The following is an 18,259-nucleotide window of genomic DNA, read 5'->3' on the forward strand; positions in this document are numbered from 1 at the left end:
GCCCCAAGACAAGTAGAGGCCAAGGGAAGGGCCATGCTGGGAGTCTGAGGAGTAGGAATGGTCCAGGCATCCACGTGGGCCCATCATCGGGGCAGCGGGACTGGAAAGGACATTGCAGGTATGGGTGGCAAAGAACTGATGACGGGGTCTTTGCCTGCCTGTGTGTGTGTTGGGGAGACAGAGTGGAACCACCCCAGTTTGAAGGACCTCACCCAGAGCCCCCTGGAGCAGAAGGTCACTGCCAAACACCCTTTGAGACGGGAAGAATATAATCTATCTTTATTATCCCTTACCATTCCTCTGAATGAGAGGGTGGCGGAGTTTGTGGAGTAGTCTCAAACTCTTCTGTTATCTAGAACATCCCTCTGCCACTTCTTCTGGAGACCGTTTCTCCCCAGCTTCAGCCAGTGGTTTTGGAGGAAATTGTCTATCACCGTTCACAGCACAGGTAGGCCATGTGACCAAGTAGAGCCAATCATAGTATCCCATGACCCGGCCACAATAATTGGTCTAGGGCTGGACACATGACCTGAGGTGGACCAATCAGAGCCCTCCCTGGTACTCCGCTTTTTTCTGGGCTTCTCTCCTTCCCAGTTAGACACCTTAAGGATGTGAGAATCTGAAGCAGGCGTGCAGCAGCAAAGTCCTTCTCCATGTATAGAAGCCTGACCAAAGAAAGCTGTCAAGTGAAGAGGATCAAAGATGAGAGGAGGAAAAGAGGGAGAGAGAGAGAGAGAGAGAGAGAGCTGATGGCTTTTGATTTCTTGGGTCTAATCACTGAGCTCTTTGGACCTGCTCTGGTCCCTGCATCCTGGACCCCAGTATCCTTCTAATAAATTTCCCTTTCTGATTATGCCAGCTGGAGTTAGGCTCCTCTCATTTGTGGTCCAGACTAGATTTTTAGAGTCCTGCCTGATTATGATGTACCTCTCAGATCCAAAGAGAGGCACCCATTCATATTAGCACCCTTGAAAATGAGATCCTTTATTTTCTACTGAAAATAGGGCTTTGCAGAGGACCAGACATAGTTCAAGCCAGCACACCTGGATGGGGACACCCTGAATGTATGTGTGCATGTGTTTGGGGTGGGCTAGGCTGCTTCCTGGAGCAGTGCCAGCATTTACACTGGCACTACAGGAGCCAGGCCAATCCTGCCATTGGCTCTATCGAAAACGGTGAAATACAGCCTGAGGAAGACATCACCCAGGACCCAGAGATCCCAGTTGAGTGAGGTGCTTTCAAATTTGCTGTAGCAGATGTCAGAGTCAACCTGGAGGAGATGGAAACACACACCAGTCCGCCTGAGCCCTCACCTACCACCCCCTTCAATATTCAGAGCCGGCAGCTTCTCAGTTCTGTTTCCCTCCTTTCCTATGAGCCAAGTGGCTCTTTCTGCAGAGGCAGAAATGGGGCGCCCACCCAGCAACTGAAACTACCTGTAGTTCCCCTCACACTCTGCTGTGTCTTTCCCTGGGACCCATGCTCAGGCTGTTCCCTCTGCAGAGAATGCCTTTCCTTCTCCCCTTCAGCCCCACTCATTCTTGAAGACTGAGCTCAGCCCCCTCTGAACAGCCTTCCTGGACCCACGCCCGCCCTCATTGGCCACTCCTGGCTGGGTGGGGTGATTTCCCTGGAGCTCCCTGTGTGTTTAGCCCTCATCACGCCCAGGCGCCCCTTTGCATAGCTCTCTGGGGTGCCATTTGCATGGAGCCTAGTGTAGACCTGCCTTGACCCAGGCAGGACTTCTCTGTGCCTCCATGAGGCTGGGGTCTTAGAATTATGTAAATCCCTCTCTTCCTCATAGCCTTCTTTGAACCCATTCAAGCCTCCTCTGAACTCCCACGGGGAACTGACGTTTACTAAGCCGCAAGTCTGGGCCAGGTGCTGTGTGGTCCCTGTGCTTCCCTTACTCACATCAGCATCTCACCACCCCCACAAAGGGAAGGGTTGGTATCCCACCTCACAGAGGGGAAATCGGGCTTAGCCAAGGGAAGTTGTGACCGAGGACTGGGGTGACTATATGACTTATCATCCAAACCATGACATTTTCGAGATGGGAGGGGAGCACTGTTAATAACTGTGGTAGGACAACACACTGGCACCGTCCCCAGCCAACCCCACCTCTCCCTAATTCCTTTGGCCTAGTCCCGCGATTGCTTCAGCTGACTTCCCGTGCTCATCTGAGGGCCCTGGTTGCACTGAAGCTCTTTGAGGTCAGAGGCGCTTAGTGTTCTCCTCTCCTTGTACCTAGCACTGTGCCAGCACAGGGTGGCTGCTCCGAGGATGATGGGTGCCCCAGACTGCCCTTTGCTGTCAAGACACTTGTTTTGTGGGAGGTGCCAGCCCAGCCTGGGGTGTTCGGCAGCGTCTGTAATGGCTCAGCTTGGCCTCCAGGGGGCCTCTTCCAGCCATAGCCCAGTGTGACCTGCGAGTCCCAGATTTGAGAACCAGCCCCCAGGGTTGGCCCCTCACCTCCTGGATGTAGGCTCTGGCTGGCACTGGGTACTGGGAGCCATTGATGGTGAAGACGATGTCAGGCAGGGTGTTGATGGTGTTATAGTCGATGATGTGCTGCTGGAGAAAGAGGAAGACAGATGTTTGGCCCAGCTGATCCTTCCGTGTGTGGAGAGCCCCAGAGGGACCCTGTGGCATGACCCTTCACCTCGCTAGTGTTAGTGTCCTCTGCGTTGATCTTCAGGATGTTGAGAATAGGGTCTTTTGGGCCAATCAGCAATGCGGTCCCAGTATCGACGACAACCTGGCAGCCGCCATCACAAGTAATAACCTTCCCGTTCACAGAGATACTGTGCGACAGGGGAACAAAGCAGGCACCAGGATCACTGCAGCCTCCCCCCACCATTGCCCCTCCCTGGCTGTCTCTAGAACAGTCCTTCAGCTCATGCCCTCCTCTGTTTCCCTTTTTCCTGGTCACACTGACCTTTGACTTCCCTTCAGTTCTTGAATACACCAAGCTCTTTCATGCCTCAGGGCCTTTGCACGAACTAGAACCACCCCATCGGTTTGTCTGGCTAATTTCTCTTATGCTCCAGGTTCCAGCTTAATTGTCACTTTTTCAGGGAAGTTTTCCTAGGCTGGCTCAGGCTCCTCTCTTAGTCACTCTTGGAATACCCTCTCTCATTTCTAGCATGTATCACGGCGGTAATTCATTATTTGTGTGACTCGATCTTTCATGTATGTCTGCCCTACTAGGTGGTGAGGTCTGTAAGAGCAAGTTGTATCCTCAGTGCCTCCTTCAAGTGCCCAGCACACAGCGGATACTCAATGCATGTTTGCTGGATGAATGAGTGGAGATGTGTATCTGGTGTCTGACAAGTGATGAAAGCCACACAGTGAAGGTGGAGGTTCTCCTGGGCATCAGATGCTCAGAGTGGCAGGAAAGGGGTCGTGTGTTGTTTACCCCCTTCCTCATCTCCACCCCAGACACTGAGGCACCGGGCCAGGCAATGCCTGGGCGAGCCCAGGGCAGGATGTGAGCCTCCGAAGGACATTTTAAACTTTACCTGATGGCATTACACAGAATCCCGTCAATTATTGCCCCTTGTTCTCAGGCCACTCCTGAATCTCCACCTTCCTGATTCTCTCTGTCACAAACCCTGTCCCACTCCCGGATGGGCGTGGGGTGGGGGTTTCTCTTTGTATGATTGGCTTTCAGGTCTCCAGAATAAATCCGACATCTCTCCACTGCTGGGTAGTCAGCCTTCCAGGTTTGTCCAGGACTTTCCTGTTTTCATACTGGCAGCTGCGTGTGTGGGAATTGCCTTCAGTCCCGGGTGACCTGGGACAGTTAATGACCTTATATGACCCTGTTCAGACTGGTGACGTTCTCCTTGAACCCCTTTTCACTGCAGCCTGCCCCATAGCATGGTGGGTACAGCCTTCTCATGCTGCATGAGCCTCTCTTCCCAGAGAGTTCAGCCCCCAGGCCTGTCCCCTCATCCTGATCCATGACAGGCCCGATCCAGCTTCTCAGTTCAGGACCCTGGTCAGGAGGCCTGGGGTGATTATGAACCCATGTCGGTCTGTGTGTCAGTGTGTGGCTATGTGTGACTGTGGCTACGTGTACATCTGCCTGTGCATGTCTATATGTGTCTATGTGTGTGTGTTCATGTCTGCTTGTGTCTGTGTGTGTCTTTGTGTCCATCCGAATCTGTGTGATCATGTGTCGCTGTGTGTGTCCGAGTCTGTGTGTGTCTGTATGTGCATCTGTACACGTGCATGTGTGGGGACATCACTGGGGTGGTCCTCAGAGGGAGGGGCTTACCTGTCCATGGATATCTGCCAGCAGTCAGGTTTGGTCACGGGCACCCACTTCAGGTCTCCCTCGTAGTCGGAGGGGTCCCCCCCGAGGAACATCACCACGCCACCCTCCTCGTTGCGCAGCGGGGAGGTACAGGGTGGGCTCGCTGTGAGGGGAGAGTAATGGGTGGCTTTTGCCAAGCTCAGCACCGTGCCAGGAGCTAAGGGCTGCCTTTGTCAGCGATCACTTATCCACACATCACCCAGCCCACCTACTCCCTCACCCAGTGGAGTAGCACTACTACGATCTCCATTTTCCAGATGGGGAAGTTGATGTCAGAGCCGAGAAATCCCGTCACGCTCCCAGAGCAGTAGTTGAGCTTGAAGGGTTGGCATGTTTTCCGGAGGGTAGAGGGCAGCCGAGGGTTGAAGACATTGTGTTTAGCTGCAGACATAGGGGAGTGAGTGTCTGTCAGCCTCCCAAAGACTGAGGGAGGTGCCTGAATGGGGTTTGGGGACACTCACCACAGGCTCTGCTGGAGCAGTAGATGGAGGGCACCCATAAGTCAGCTGAGCCCGTGTCAAAGATGAAGCTGAACTCCTGAGCAAGTTTCCAATCCTGATGGTGCCAGTGTAGGACAGCTGCCAGGGCCAGGGAGGAGTGGCTAGGGCAGGCCTGGCTAAACTCCCAATATTGGAAGCAATATGCTGCCTGTATCCAAAAGACATTTTATTCATCCAACACACATTTATTGAGGACGCACTGTATGCTGGGGTCTGGGCTATACGCTGGGAAGTCAAATCAGACACAGGTGGCTCTTGCCTTCAGGGAGCTTGCGGTCTAGGGCAGGGCTCATGAACTCAAGGCCCAGGAGTCAAGGGAAATGAATGGAAGGGCTGGATGTGCCCATGGGCACAGGGCAGCACATGCCCCACCACAAAGGGGCAGCCTCTACTCTGCTCTGACCAGCGGTTGCCAGGCTAGAAAGTGATCTTGTTGGCCAAGTTGTCAAGAGAAGTCAGGAGTTTGGATACTTATGTGAACTCCCCTGATTTTTCTCCAGATTGCTGAGGCTATCTGGGGTCTTTTATGGTCCCATATAAATTTTAGGATTATATGTTCTATTTCTGTGAAAAACGTCGTTGGTAGTTTGATAGGAATTGCGTTGAATATGTGTATTTCCTTAGGCTCCCCTGATTTTTCAATGTTAACGACTAATTACCTTTTTTTCCCCTCTCAAAATCGTAGTGTGAGCCAAACTTCAAGTAACTGTGGGTTAGATTCAGCCTGCAGGCTGTGCAGGTTTTTATTTCTGGCCGAGGTGGGAGCAGAGAAGGGACTGAGAAGGTGTTCAGTTCATGTCGGTTGAATGAATAAGCGACTGAAAGCATCTTAACCGTATTAATTGTCCTTCCATGGGTAAAAAAGACCACAGGGTCGGATAAACCAAAACACTCACGAACTTCCATTTGCTGAGCACCTGGTGTAATTCCCCAGTAAGATCTGTGCCTTGACGACACTGTCTGCCAAACCAACCAAACCAAATGGTTGTGCTGGACCATGAGGTGACCTTGGAAAAAGAAACCATTCAAGCCCTGGTTGGCCTACCTCCAGATCTGTTTAAAGTGAGAGAAAAAAATCAAGTTCTATCTTAAGTTATGGTTCTTTTAGGCTTTTCATAATGTGCCCGCAAACTTAAACCTGATATTATTAGGTTGGTGCAAAAGTAATTGCAGTGTAAAAGGTTGAAAATAATTGCAAAAATGACAATTACTTTTGCATCAACCTAATACTATGTGGTTAATATATTACAGCTTCAGGCAGCCGGATGGCTCAGTTGGTTAGAGCACGAGCTCTGAACAACAGGGTTGCCAGTTGGATTCCCACATGGGCCAGTGAGCTGCGCCCTCCGCAACTAGATTGAAGGCAATGAGCTGCCACTGAGCTGCTGGAGGGGTGTCCGGATGGCTCAGTTGGTTAGAGTGCGAGCTCTCAACAACAAGGTTGCTGGTTCAATTCCCACATGGGAGGGTGGGCTGCGCCCCCTGCAACTAAAGATTGAAAACGGCAACTGGACTTGGAGCTGAGCTGTGCCCTCCACAACTAGATTGAAGGACAACGACTTGGGAGCTGATGGGCCCTGGAGAAACACACTGTTCCCCTATATTCCCCAATAAAATTTAGAAAAAAACCCAAAACAAACAAACAAAAAAACTGTATGACGAAGGGTCACGGGGAAGTTCGAAATAGACAAATGAGGTTGGCAACGTCAGGACCCACAGATCAATCTCGGAGTCTATGGAAGTGTGGCAACTAGAATTATACGTTTCTTGAAGTGATGTAATAAGAAATATATGGAACTACCTCCGCAGTATACCAATACAAACTTTTGACCACCAGTTTTCAGGAAATACATAGATAAAAACCAGAAAGCAATCACCCAAACCCAATACTTGAGACATTCTGTAGGACAAAAGAACGTATCTGCTTCCACTTTTTGAACAAATAAGTGGCATCAAAAGGGAAGAGACTGTTATTTATTAAAAGTCTTAAGAAACAGCAACCAAATGCAACATATGTGTACATTCTCTAGATCCTGATTCTTGATTTGATTAAATAAACTGTAGAAAAGGCTTTTTTTTTTTTTTTTTTTTTTTTTTTGAGAATCAGAGAAATTTGAATATGGACTGGATATTAAGTAATATTAAAATTGTTAATTTTGTTTGGAGTAAAATAGCATTGTGGTTGTATATATTTTGTGAAATGGCAATCTCTGCCTTAAAATACTCCAGCAAAAATGAATAAATTATAAAAGAATTTTAAATGAGGGTCTAGAGAAAACAAAGATTTTCGTAGTTACTGTGGATTTAATTGTGTCCACCTTCAAATTCATACGTTGAAGCCCTAAATCTCTGGTGTTTGGAGATGAGACCTTTGGGACGTAATCAGGTTTAGATGAGGTCATGAGGGTGCCTGCTCCCGTCTCTACCAGCACCACAATGTGAAGACACAGTGAGAAGACAGCTGTCTGCAAGGCAAGAAGAGGGTCCCCAAGAACCGAATTGGCTGGCACCTTGGTCTTGGACTGTTAGCTTCCAGTCTATTGCAGCTGGGCTGGCTGAGATAGTAATGTAATTCTTGATGCTGAATGATGGAATAAAACATTCATGATACTATTCTTTTTTATTCTTGTTATGTTTGAATTTTTCTTTCTTTCTTTTTTTTTTTTGTAATAAGAAGTTTTAAACACTTCTATTTTGAAGTCAGCAGCGCTGCCTGGAGGGTCCCAAAAAAAGCAGGCCCAGGCAGGCCCCCACGGGCTGAGTCACAGGAACCTAACCTGTTCATTATTCCAGCTCCTTTCTTGCGAACTGCCACCACCCCCACCCCCACTCCCAACCCCGGTCTGCTTTGTCCAGTTTGAGAATCCAAGGAGCCACATCAGGACCTGGAGGTGGAAGGAATGAGGAAATTTTTAGGAAAACAAACTGGGAACTCCCTCCCTGGCTTCCTCTTTGGTGCCATCTGCAGGGTAGGAGGTAGGGCCTGGGTAGGAAGCGAGCCAAGGAGTGAGATCATGGGATATTTTGAAGAGAAGGGAAGAGGAATTCACAACTGAGTGACAGAGAAGAGCAGCTTGTGCAGGACCCAGGAGGTACTGGGATAGGGAAGAAGGCCTGGGAAAGGAAGGGTACCTACCAGGGCACTGGTCTCACTTCGGTCTTCTGATACACTGTACTGGAGGTCACAAACTTCCTGCCGAGTTCCTGCTCCGGATATGGAGGTGATAGAGTGATACTCGCTGCTAGTGAGCCACAGGAACGAGGGATGGCCACATCCAGTGGCCTTTTTTTTTAAAAAAAAACTTATTTAAGTGTGTTTTTCCAGGACCCATCAGCTTGAAGTCAAGTACTTGTTTCAATCTAGTTGTGGAGGGCGCAGCTCACACTGGCCCATGCAGGGATCGAACCGGCAACCTTGTTGTTAAGAGCACCACAATCTAACCAACTGAGCTAACCAGCTGCCCCTCCAGTGGCCTTTTTCTTTTTTCTTTTTTTTAAATTTATTGGGGTGACAATTGTTAGTAAAATTACATAGATTTCAGGTGTACAATTCTGTATCACATCATCTATAAATTACATTGTGTGTTCACCACCCAGTGTCAGTTCTCCTTCCCCTCCAGTGGCCTTTTGATGACTCTCTAGCTGTTGGCATCATTTCAAGCTGGACAACAAAAGGGCTGATCATTCAAAGCATTTAAAATAATGTCTCATTCATCTTACCTTCCTGGCATGTCTTTTACCCAGAGTTCCTTTATTGGTATTCATTCCTTTGGGAAAGGTGATCCCCCCGCCTAGCTTGGGTTTCTGTTGAAGAATTCACAATCCCCCAGTCAGTAACCTCTGCCTTATAACTACTTGATCTCAGCCCACCAAATCCACACGGCAGAATGTTCCACCGGGCAGAGCCCAAAAGTCCCTCAGCTCATGGATGGCAGTTATGTGGCACCTGATCTGCCACTCCCCATTCTGAGTCCAGGGCAGACATAGCCAGGCAATCAGAGAACCCCTGGCCACTGGATGTGGCCTCAGCCACTTTTTCCACTAGTCATCATTGGTACTCAGTCTGGTACTACTACCGTGTTTCCCCGAAAATAAGACCTATCCCGAAAATAAGCCCGAGTTAAGATTGTCAGCCAGACTGGCATATTTAGGATGTTATGACGACATTCCAGAAGAAGATGGTATAACTGTATTTGAATAAATGTAGATTGTTGTACACGAAAAAATAAGACATCCCCTGAAAATACGCCCTAATGCGTCTTTTGGAGCAAAAATTAATATAAGACCCAGTCTTATTTTCAGGGAAACACGGTACTATTCCCGAACAATTCTAATCTCCTCATCCTAGAGATGAGGAAACTGAGGGCTGGGGTGTGTAACTAACCAAAAGGTTGCAAGGTGAGTTAGCAAAGTTCTGAAATCAGCTCTGGGTCTCGCTGGGAGAACTCTGAGAAGGGAAAGGTCAGAGAAGCCTCAGCCGAATCCACCGCTGCTCAGCTTCTGTGGGCAACTAACTCTCAGAGGTCTGCGGGTGGCAGAGCTGAAGTGCTTTCCCTTCCTCCTCAAGTCTGTATTGCCAGACCTGCGGTCTCATAGCAGCAGGAAAGCAATATTGGGAGCTGGTTCTCCCAGATGCCAGACACAGTGGGGCAGCCACAGCTGGAGAGCTACCAGGAGGCAGGTGGCAGTCGTACAGAGAGCAGCTGACTCATGCCCAGCTTGGCAGTGCCACGGCTCCCCCTCGCCATTCATACAACACCAACCCTCCCAGGATTGCGTGGTACTGGCCTGCATTTAGAGCAATGAGCATTTTCTGCTCAGCCTTTGGCAGCTGAGAGCCAGTGTCTTACTTGTTCTTTGAGGAATGCTGGGCTGAGTCAGGAGACTCAGACAAGTTTGGATTCAAGGAACTTGTTGCCTCTTTGATGCTCAAGAACGACCTTGAAGTTTCGAAGACCGGGGTCGGGGATGAAACCGCTCATGCTCTATGGGGAATTGGACTTAGGGTCTGGATGGAGAAAAAGGGCAGTCCAGGGCAGACGCATGGGGAAAGGCTGGCCATTACCTGGGTCCCAACTAATGGCAAGTTGAGTTCCAGCCACCAGGCCTCAGGGTCAGGTGCTGTGGCCACCTTTTGAGAAGGATTGGAGGAACCAGCTTATGCCAAGGGAGTGACCACTTCTGGGGGCCCCATGATCTGGCCCCCAGGAGATAGCATAACTGTATTTGAATAAATGTAGATTGTTGTACACACAAAAAAAGACATCCCCTGAAAATACACCCTAATGCGTCTTTTGGAGCAAAAATTAATATAAGACCCAGTCTTATTTTCAGGGAAACACGGTACTATTCCCGAACAATTCTAATCTCCTCATCCTAGAGATGAGGAAACTGAGGGCTGGGGTGTGTAACTAACCAAAAAGTTGCAAGGTAAGTTAGCAAAGTTCTGAAATCAGCTCTGGGTCTCAGGCTGGGAGAACTCTGAGAAGGGAAAGGTCAGAGAAGCCTCAGCCGAATCCACTGCTGCTCTGCTTCTGTGGGCAGCTAACTCTCAGAGGTCTGCGGGTGGCAGAGCTGAAGTGCTTTCCCTTCCTCCTCAAGTCTGTATTGCCAGACCTGCGGTCTCATAGCAGCAGGAAAGCAATATTGGGAGCTGGTTCTCCCAGGTGCCAGACACAGTGGGGCAGCCACAGCTGGAGTGCTGTGGGGAAGCACACAGGGAAGATTAGATAGGAGTGTCTACTTTTCTCTTGGCCCTATTGATGTATTGGAGGTTTCACCCAGGAGGACAAGCAAACAGAGAGGGTCAGTCTTTAGTGGTGACCCACTGTGCCTCCGGGGACTTGGTGAGGCTGCCGATAGCCAGGTATCCACACAGCTCCTGGCCCAGAGCAAACTTGGCTCTTTTGACAGCTCTGGTCTTCATGCCTCAGGCTGCACACAACCCCAGAGGTTGCTATTCTGGGGAGGAGGGTGACGGCTCATTGCAGGTAACTCACTAGTCAAGTGTGTGATGAGGTCACGATGGGTGACTTGTGGCCTAGATGTTCCCTCATGGACAGTGGTGTGTCCAAGTGTGGAAGGAAGACTGGAGGTGGAACAGTAGCAATTTACTGAGCTTGGTTACCTTGGGCCTTTGCAATTGGTATTCCCACTGTCTGGAATGTTCTTCTCCCAGCTCTTTGTACAGCTGGCTCCTTCTCCACATTCAGCTGTCAACTCCACCGCTCCCTCCTCAGTGAGGTCTTTCTTGACCTCTCCAGTCTCCAAGGCACAGAGCCTGATTCATTTGAGGAGCCTCATACACATTGAATGCATTTCCCCACGTGCTTTTCATGGGAGCCCTATGGACTTGAGAGTGTTCCCAATTTACAGGTGAGGAAACTGAGGCTGGGAGGTATTAAGAAACTCCCTTGAGGACATACGGCTAGTGAGTGGTAGAGTCAAGATTTGAATGCAGGTCTGTCTGACTGCAAATTTCATGCTTTGTCCGGGGCTGCTTTGTGGAAAGTGACTGTCCTTTCATTGTGACATCCAGCTGCTCCTAGGGGTTGAGGAGATTTGTTTGACTTCCTGGGGCCTTATCACAGTCAATGAGGATGGAAGAGGGAGGAGCTACAATGAGACTGGAAAGGCTTAATGCTCCTGGGGATCCGAGCTAGAGAGGATCCTGGCCTGTCTTGGCTGAGCACTTCATCAACAGTCACAGCACTTCCCGCATCTTGCGCTGGGTGTGGGTGGTTGTGGGGATTTAAATGCTTTGGGCACCACTGGGGTGAAATGCACTCCTGCTCCAGCTGCTAGCACCTCCCCGGTTCACCAGAAATGGCTTCCCCGCTATAATCAGGGTGTCTTTGCCTCTAGTGGCAAGAAGGGGCTCTTCCGGAAGCCTTGGCGTGATTCCTGATGTGATGGGGGAGAGAGCAGAGGGGGTGTGGGCCACCTCCACGTTATCTGAGGTTGCATTCCCCCCGGCTTTTGTGTGCTTCTGCTTTTTGTGAAATCTGTGACTTGTCTTTGGAGGATCTAATAGGCACTGGGTGGCCCCCAGCCGGTGGCTGTGAGGCACCTGTGGGAGTGTGAGAGCCTAGCTCCCTTGCCTGGGGTTTGGTGCTTTTGAGGTCTGAGGTATAATATTCCAGAGTTCCCTGTGGGACTTGCACAAAATCACACCTGAGCTGGACCTCATCCCTTCCCTGTCTTGCTTCCTCTGTTCTCTCACTAATTTCTCTGGGAGCAACTTTGAAATAAAGCCCTGTACATGAAACCCCATCTCATGGCTGCGTCTGGGAAGCCTGGCCTAAGACCACCCCCTTCTTTAGCAATGGACAGGTTTTATGTTCCCCTCCCATGTGTTCCTAGAGCACCTTGAACTTTCCCTGTCAGGTGGTTTTGCCATGGCTTGATTTTCTGAAACCCCTGTGAAAGTAACCACTATCACTGTGGTGTCTGGATGCCCTCCCCTGTTTCTGGAGGGCAGGGGTCTCACTTGATTCATTCATAAGGAAGTCAATAGGGTCTCCATCCATCACACTCTAATTGTCAAGACAAGGCTACCACACAGGTTACATGTTAGGTTCCAGGTATTAGGTTCCAGGCCCAACTGCTATAACCAAAGCTTAATTAACAGAGACTTAAATAAAATACAATTTTATTTCTCTCTCATGTAACAGTCCAGGTGGCTCCACCATGATGGGGACCCAAATTCTTTCTTGCTGCTTTTCCATCTTCAACATGGGGTAATCGTCTGGCTGAACTGTTGCTCACAGTGTGGGAGCCAGAAGGAAGGAGTGCAAATGGAAATGAGAAATCAGCTAGACTATCTGACTTCCAACTTCAGGAAACACACACACACACATACACGCACACAGTTGTCACTGAAGAGCCCTTGAAGAACAAATTGGGGATTATACATACCACATGGCTAAACTTCCTTTAAAAAATGCTTTTCTAACCCAGTTCCCAAATCTTCCTCACCGTCTCAGCTTCTCAAACATCTTGTCTGTGACCTCAAACTCTGACATACCTGTCTAGCCTTCATTTCTATTCACATCGTTTCTCCGTCTAGTCAACCAGAATCACAAGATCCAGTGCCAAGGAGCTAAACAAACAAACAAACAAAACTTTGTAATAAAGGGTAGGGAGGAAGCATAACGAAAATTTTCTACTTTAATACATTTTGTTCCTGATCAAGTTCATCTGAAGGACTGAGATATCTTGGGATAGCTTAGGATAGGAAGATCTGTTTTCTCTCAAATCTCAACCAAGAATGTGACTTTCTTGAGGTTGGAAATGGAATTTGTTCATGTTTGTATCCACAGGTCTTAGCAGTACCTTCAGTGAACATGTGGAACGAATGAATGTCTCTCCATCTGTCTGTCTCTCTCTTAATGTATTAGAGCCACTTTGAATATGAATAAAAATTGGGTGTAATTGAGGCCTGTTATATGGTGACATAGGTGCAAGTGATAGGAGACCAGGACCAGGGGGGTGGGGGTAGAGCCAGGGGAATCTGAAAAAAGCCAGAAGTGGAAAACAGAAGGAAAAAAGGCAGGAAGAACACATTTTTCCAATGCCACCTGCCTCAGTTGACTCGAATTTCCTGCCAATTTCTCATCCTCCCTACTTTGCCCTAAATTCTCTACCTTTGGTTATTCAGAAAGGCCAGCTGCCCCCCACCTCTGCCCACCGCTATCGAGATCTTGGCAATGACCCATTTGATGTAGAGTATATAGCAGTTTGTCATTTCACCTCAACATCCTCGGTAGACTTATTGTAGACACAAGTGACTATTTAGACTACTACTAGACAGAAGTCACATTTACAAGTTACTATTGTAATTGTCATTGTTCTCGCATCTATGTAAAATGATGTAAAAAATAGTCTCTTTTGGGCCTTACAGAAGTTACTATCCGGGGGAGTGCATGATTATAGTAAATGCTATGAAAAGAAAATATGTGGGGTGTTTGAAGAACATACAGGATATGGGCACTCATATAATCTTGGGGGTGCAAAAGGGGCATTCCAGAAGTGGAGTGTAAGACCTGAAGGGTGTGAGTGACAGAAAATACAAAGTAGTTTATTTCCCTCTCCTGTGAAAGTCCAGCAGTGGGCATCCAGTAGTATCCACGGTGGTCCGTGGTATCAGGACTCAGGCTTCTTCTATTTTGTTGTGCTGCCAGGTATAGCCTCTATTTCCATGGTCACTTCACGGTTCAAGATGACTACTCTAGCTCCAGCTATCACATCCACATTCCATATTTCAACAAATTACCGGTGAGTGAAAGGCTTGTTGAATATAAACTCAAGCTAACCTATCAATATTTTCTAATCCCCCCCAATTAACATACGTACAGGATAAAAAATTATATAGCACAAAAGGGCTTAGGACAAAAAATTAAGGTCATCTGCCTTGGTCCTCCCTACCCCACAGAAGCAGTTTGAATGCAGCTTGCTGGCAGCTGCTGTTAATGCGAGACACGCTGACATTATGTTCAATGTGAAATGTTTGCAAAACCAGCCACGGCATCCCTCAAATGAGTCACTGGGGTCTCAGAAAGATCAGGAGCTGGGATTGCCTTCTACACTGAGCTCTACTGCGCTCTAAGGGGTGACCACTGATTGGCGAAGGGTTATCACCTGACCCAAGGATCCTTAATCCATAGGCTACCTGATAACCTATGAGGTGGAAAGAAAGGGAAAGCTCTGTCCAATAGGCGCAATGTGATTCTCTTAGCCAATCAGATACATTCTCTCTAGTATTTGAAATAGATATCTTGCGACTCTCTGCTGAAAGGAAAGAGAAAGAAGAGAGTCAAATGAGGATGGAGGCCACTGCCCATCCTTCCAAAGAAAAATACTGACTGCAGCCCTGGGCTTTATGTGTCTGTGATCCAGTAATTCCCATGTTGCGGAAGCTGATTTGCGTTGGGTTTCTGTCACTAGCAACGATGGTCTTAATTCAGCACCTAAGAAGGTTTTGAATTTGAGGTGGCATGGTTTCCTTGGTCTAAGAAACTCTCCTCCTGGGGTACCTATTTTTACAAAGCTGCAATTATGGGCATTGCTAAGAGGCAAAACAGGGGACGAGATTCACCTCTAGGCCTGGTCGTCCAATACCAGCCCCTGGGGAAGACAGCGTAAGCATCAGGGCCCTGCTTCACCAGTCATCAGCCTCATGATTCTGGACAGGTGATGACATATAAGGACGTCTGTAAGTTTTAAAGCACTACCCACACAGAATGGACTAAACGTGTCAGGGCCTTGGGAAACAGGTTACTTTTGGGGAAACTACTCAGAGTTGTTTTCTGGAGCCTTCCAGTCCGTTCCAGACCGATAGACACTGCTCTTTGCCAGGGGACAGGTTGGTCTACTGTCACTCCATTCGTGGGGCCAAACGGTGTCACAGAAGAGAGCATTTGGTTGGCGTGGGCATGCCGCAGTCTGAGCTCGGCCCATCTACGTGTTGGGATTCCATTCGTTTCCTCTCGGGCTCTTTTTTTGGCGGCTTTGAGGAACCGCCCCCTCGCCGAGCCCTGCCTAACAGCAGCCCCCTCGCCCACCCAAGAAGCCGGGGAGCCTTGCGCAGGCGCACTCGCCCAAGGCGGCCAGGGCTCGCCTCAAGGGCGGTGTCCCTCCTGGGGGCGGGGCCGGGGCCGCGGGGGCGGGGCCGGGAGTCCGCTGCGCGGGCGGGGTCTTTTGGGCCTGCCCATGGGGAAGGGCCCGGGTGCCGCGAGTGTGTCTGGGGGAGAGGGCCGGTGTCGTAACTCAGAAGCCCACAGGGCGCCCAACGTGGGAGCCGGACGAGTAGCGTGAGCCGCGTTTCCAGACCCGGACGTGAGAAGGGGTGTCACATCCGGCAGGCGGGGGCGGGCCTCACGGCCCCCGGAAGTGTCAGCGTGGGCTGTGGTTTAACCCGCGGCGGCTGTGGCGGCGGCAGCGGTGGCGGCCCCGGCAGGTGAGCGGGGCCCGGGGAGGGGCGAGGACGAGGATGGGGGTGGCGCTGCAATGGCCGCCGGCGCGCCCCCTCCTGCTTGCCTCACTCTGGTGGACGCCGGTGATTGGGCGCGAGGGGCGCGTGACTGCCGCCGAGGGCCGGCGCCCCTGCCCTTCGCAGTGGGAGGGAGGGAGTGAGGGGGGGCGCGAGGCACTGCCGGGGCCACCTCCGCAGGTCGCGCCTCCAGGCCCGCCCCACCCCTCACCGCCGCCCTTCATTCTCCATCTCAGATTCCAGCATTTTGCTGCTCACTACTCGAGTGACGTTAGAGCCACTTTGCCCATTGTACAAGTGGGGAAGCAGGCCTAAGAGTGGGGTTTCACTTGCCAGAGGACACCAGGGAGGCCGTTGGCAGAGTGGGGTCGGGGGAACTGGTGTTTGACTCCCCTGGTCTGTGCCCTTTCCCCAGGGCAGTGAGAGGATGAGGCTGTCAGTCTTGGCTCTGTTCTTATCCTTTCTCTGGACCCAGACTTGGACCGCCCAGCATCGCTGACCAGTCCCTATCCGTAGACCTGCTGGGTACAAAGGGCATTGGGGTGTGTGCGCACCTGTGTATGTGTGTGTGGGGGGGGGCGAGGGGGCGAGGCTAAAAAAACAGTGCTTTTCCCCTCACCTAAGTTGTAGCTGGGCTAATAATCAAATTAACAGAGATAGATTAACAGGAGAAAGTCAAATTTTAATATGTGCACACAGGGAATTCACATAAGCCATGAAAACTCCAAAGACAGGTAAAATTTGAGATATACTGGGGGGTGCCAAAAATATATATATACACATGACTTGAATACATCTTTTGTTATCGGTATATATTATTACAATTTTAATACAGTTTTTTCCTTTCTTAAAATGTGATACATTTTTTTTGGCACCCTGGGTATATCTCCAGAGGTGAGAAAAAAATGTAAATGCTGCTGCCGAGTGCCATCCAACAGAAAGACAGGGATCTTCAATACTGGAGGCAGCGCATCAAACCTTAGTAACAGTGTGTGACAAGTTTCATCTTGTTCCGGTGTAGTTAGTTGGGTGTGAGCTACGGTTGAGAGAAGGTGTGTTTTCAAGTATGCCGTAAATCGTGTATCACGAACAACACATTAACATGAAATGGGCAAACAGTTTTTACCTTCATCATGACGACACTCCCTGTCACACCTCGCAGTTCTGGTACGGCAGTTTCTGTCAAAAAAGATTACGGTGTGTCCTCATCCCCTTATTCACTGGATCTGGCACCGTGTGACTTCTAGCACTTTCCCCAAAGTCAAAATGACCATGAAAGGTAAACGTTTTGAATCGATTCATGACATCAAGGCAGCCATGACAGCGGAACTAAAGACACTCACGGAAGAAGACTTCCATTACTGCTTTAGAAAGTGGCAAGAACGATGGGATAAGTATGTTTGAAACCGGGGGAGTGTTTTGAGGGGGATTAATGGCAATGTGTCTTCGGTAATAAATTTTTTAATTTAAACATTCACCGTAGTTTGTGATCACACCTCGTGTATGTATATACGATATATATGATATATATGTGAGGTATAAGTGGACATAATATATATGGTATGAGGTAAAATTGGATATATGTATCGTATATATAATACTATATATATATTATTTTGGACAAAGGAGAAGTTGGGGAATGGGATCTTAGATTTTAAAAGTGAGAATGGGCAATTTGCAGGTAAGTGAGGAATAATAGAACACACTTGGCAGGTAAATTTTTTTCTAGGCAACCCAGAAAGCAATTTGGGGGAGGGATTTAGTCAACAAGCTCATGCTTGGAGTCTTCCTGTCTGGTGCTAAGGTGATTATATTAAGATTCCTGTCCTAAAGCAGGTTTTTCCATCTGAATCTCTTAGGCAGAAAGGGGGGAAGGTCAGAGGGTCATTCTGAGTCTTTTGTTTCTTAACCAGTTTAAAATTGATATCCCAAAAGGCAAAACTTTGGTCCCCTTGTCGAAAAAACATCCAGTCTAAGAGAAGGCTTGTAAGAGTTTATTTGAGCCAAACTGATGACAGTTGCCCGGAAGCAAAATCTCAGTGGATTGGGAAAATGCTGTGCAAAATGGTGGTTTGCAGCCTATTTTATATATAGAATTAAAGGAGAAGGGTTCCATGAAATCCATTGGTGGTAGATTAAGGGGGTGGGAAAAAGCAAAGCAGGAAATCTCTGGGATTGGATAAAAGAAAATTGGAAAGACAGGTACTTCTTTCACATAGGTGGGTACAGGAGAGAGAATAGTTCACTTCTTACACCACATAGAGATTCTGGTAATCGGGACAAGAATAATAATGAGGGGTTCTGTAGTTTCCTGCTCTGGTCCAGAAAAAGGGATTACTGGCATTCCAAGGGCATGTTATCCTAGATGCAAAAAGACAGTAGACAGGCTCAGTTAAGGTAAAGATTGACCTTTGTCAAGGAAGCCACAAGCTAGATGTGACTTCCCAC

General features: G+C 48.9%; 2 protein-coding genes across 3 annotated transcripts in view; one reads left to right on the plus strand and one right to left on the minus strand.

Moving 5' to 3' along the window:
* Positions 1-1,120: 1,120 nt before the first annotated feature.
* Positions 1,121-16,035, minus strand: LOC117030994 (pepsin F-like). Its single transcript, XM_033121268.1, has 8 exons — positions 16,023-16,035; positions 15,737-15,929; positions 15,384-15,562; positions 4,783-4,899; positions 4,283-4,424; positions 2,663-2,804; positions 2,473-2,574; positions 1,121-1,270 (listed from the first exon to the last, which is right to left on the minus strand). The coding sequence occupies exons 1-8, from the start codon at positions 16,033-16,035 to the stop codon at positions 1,121-1,123; spliced, it is 1,038 nt and encodes a 345-aa protein (XP_032977159.1).
* VPS37C (VPS37C subunit of ESCRT-I) overlaps positions 15,409-18,259 on the plus strand; it is a 34,478-nt gene continuing 31,627 nt past the window's right edge. The window contains exon 1 of one of the 2 annotated variants that reach the window (XM_033121072.1): positions 15,409-15,778. The gene's annotated coding sequence lies outside the window, so the exon portion shown is untranslated. The remainder of the gene's footprint in view (positions 15,779-18,259) is intronic. The other variant, XM_033121071.1, reaches the window with a different exon arrangement.

The sequence above is a fragment of the Rhinolophus ferrumequinum genome, chromosome 11 (assembly GCF_004115265.2).
Source record: "Rhinolophus ferrumequinum isolate MPI-CBG mRhiFer1 chromosome 11, mRhiFer1_v1.p, whole genome shotgun sequence".
Taxonomy (NCBI): domain Eukaryota; kingdom Metazoa; phylum Chordata; class Mammalia; order Chiroptera; family Rhinolophidae; genus Rhinolophus; species Rhinolophus ferrumequinum.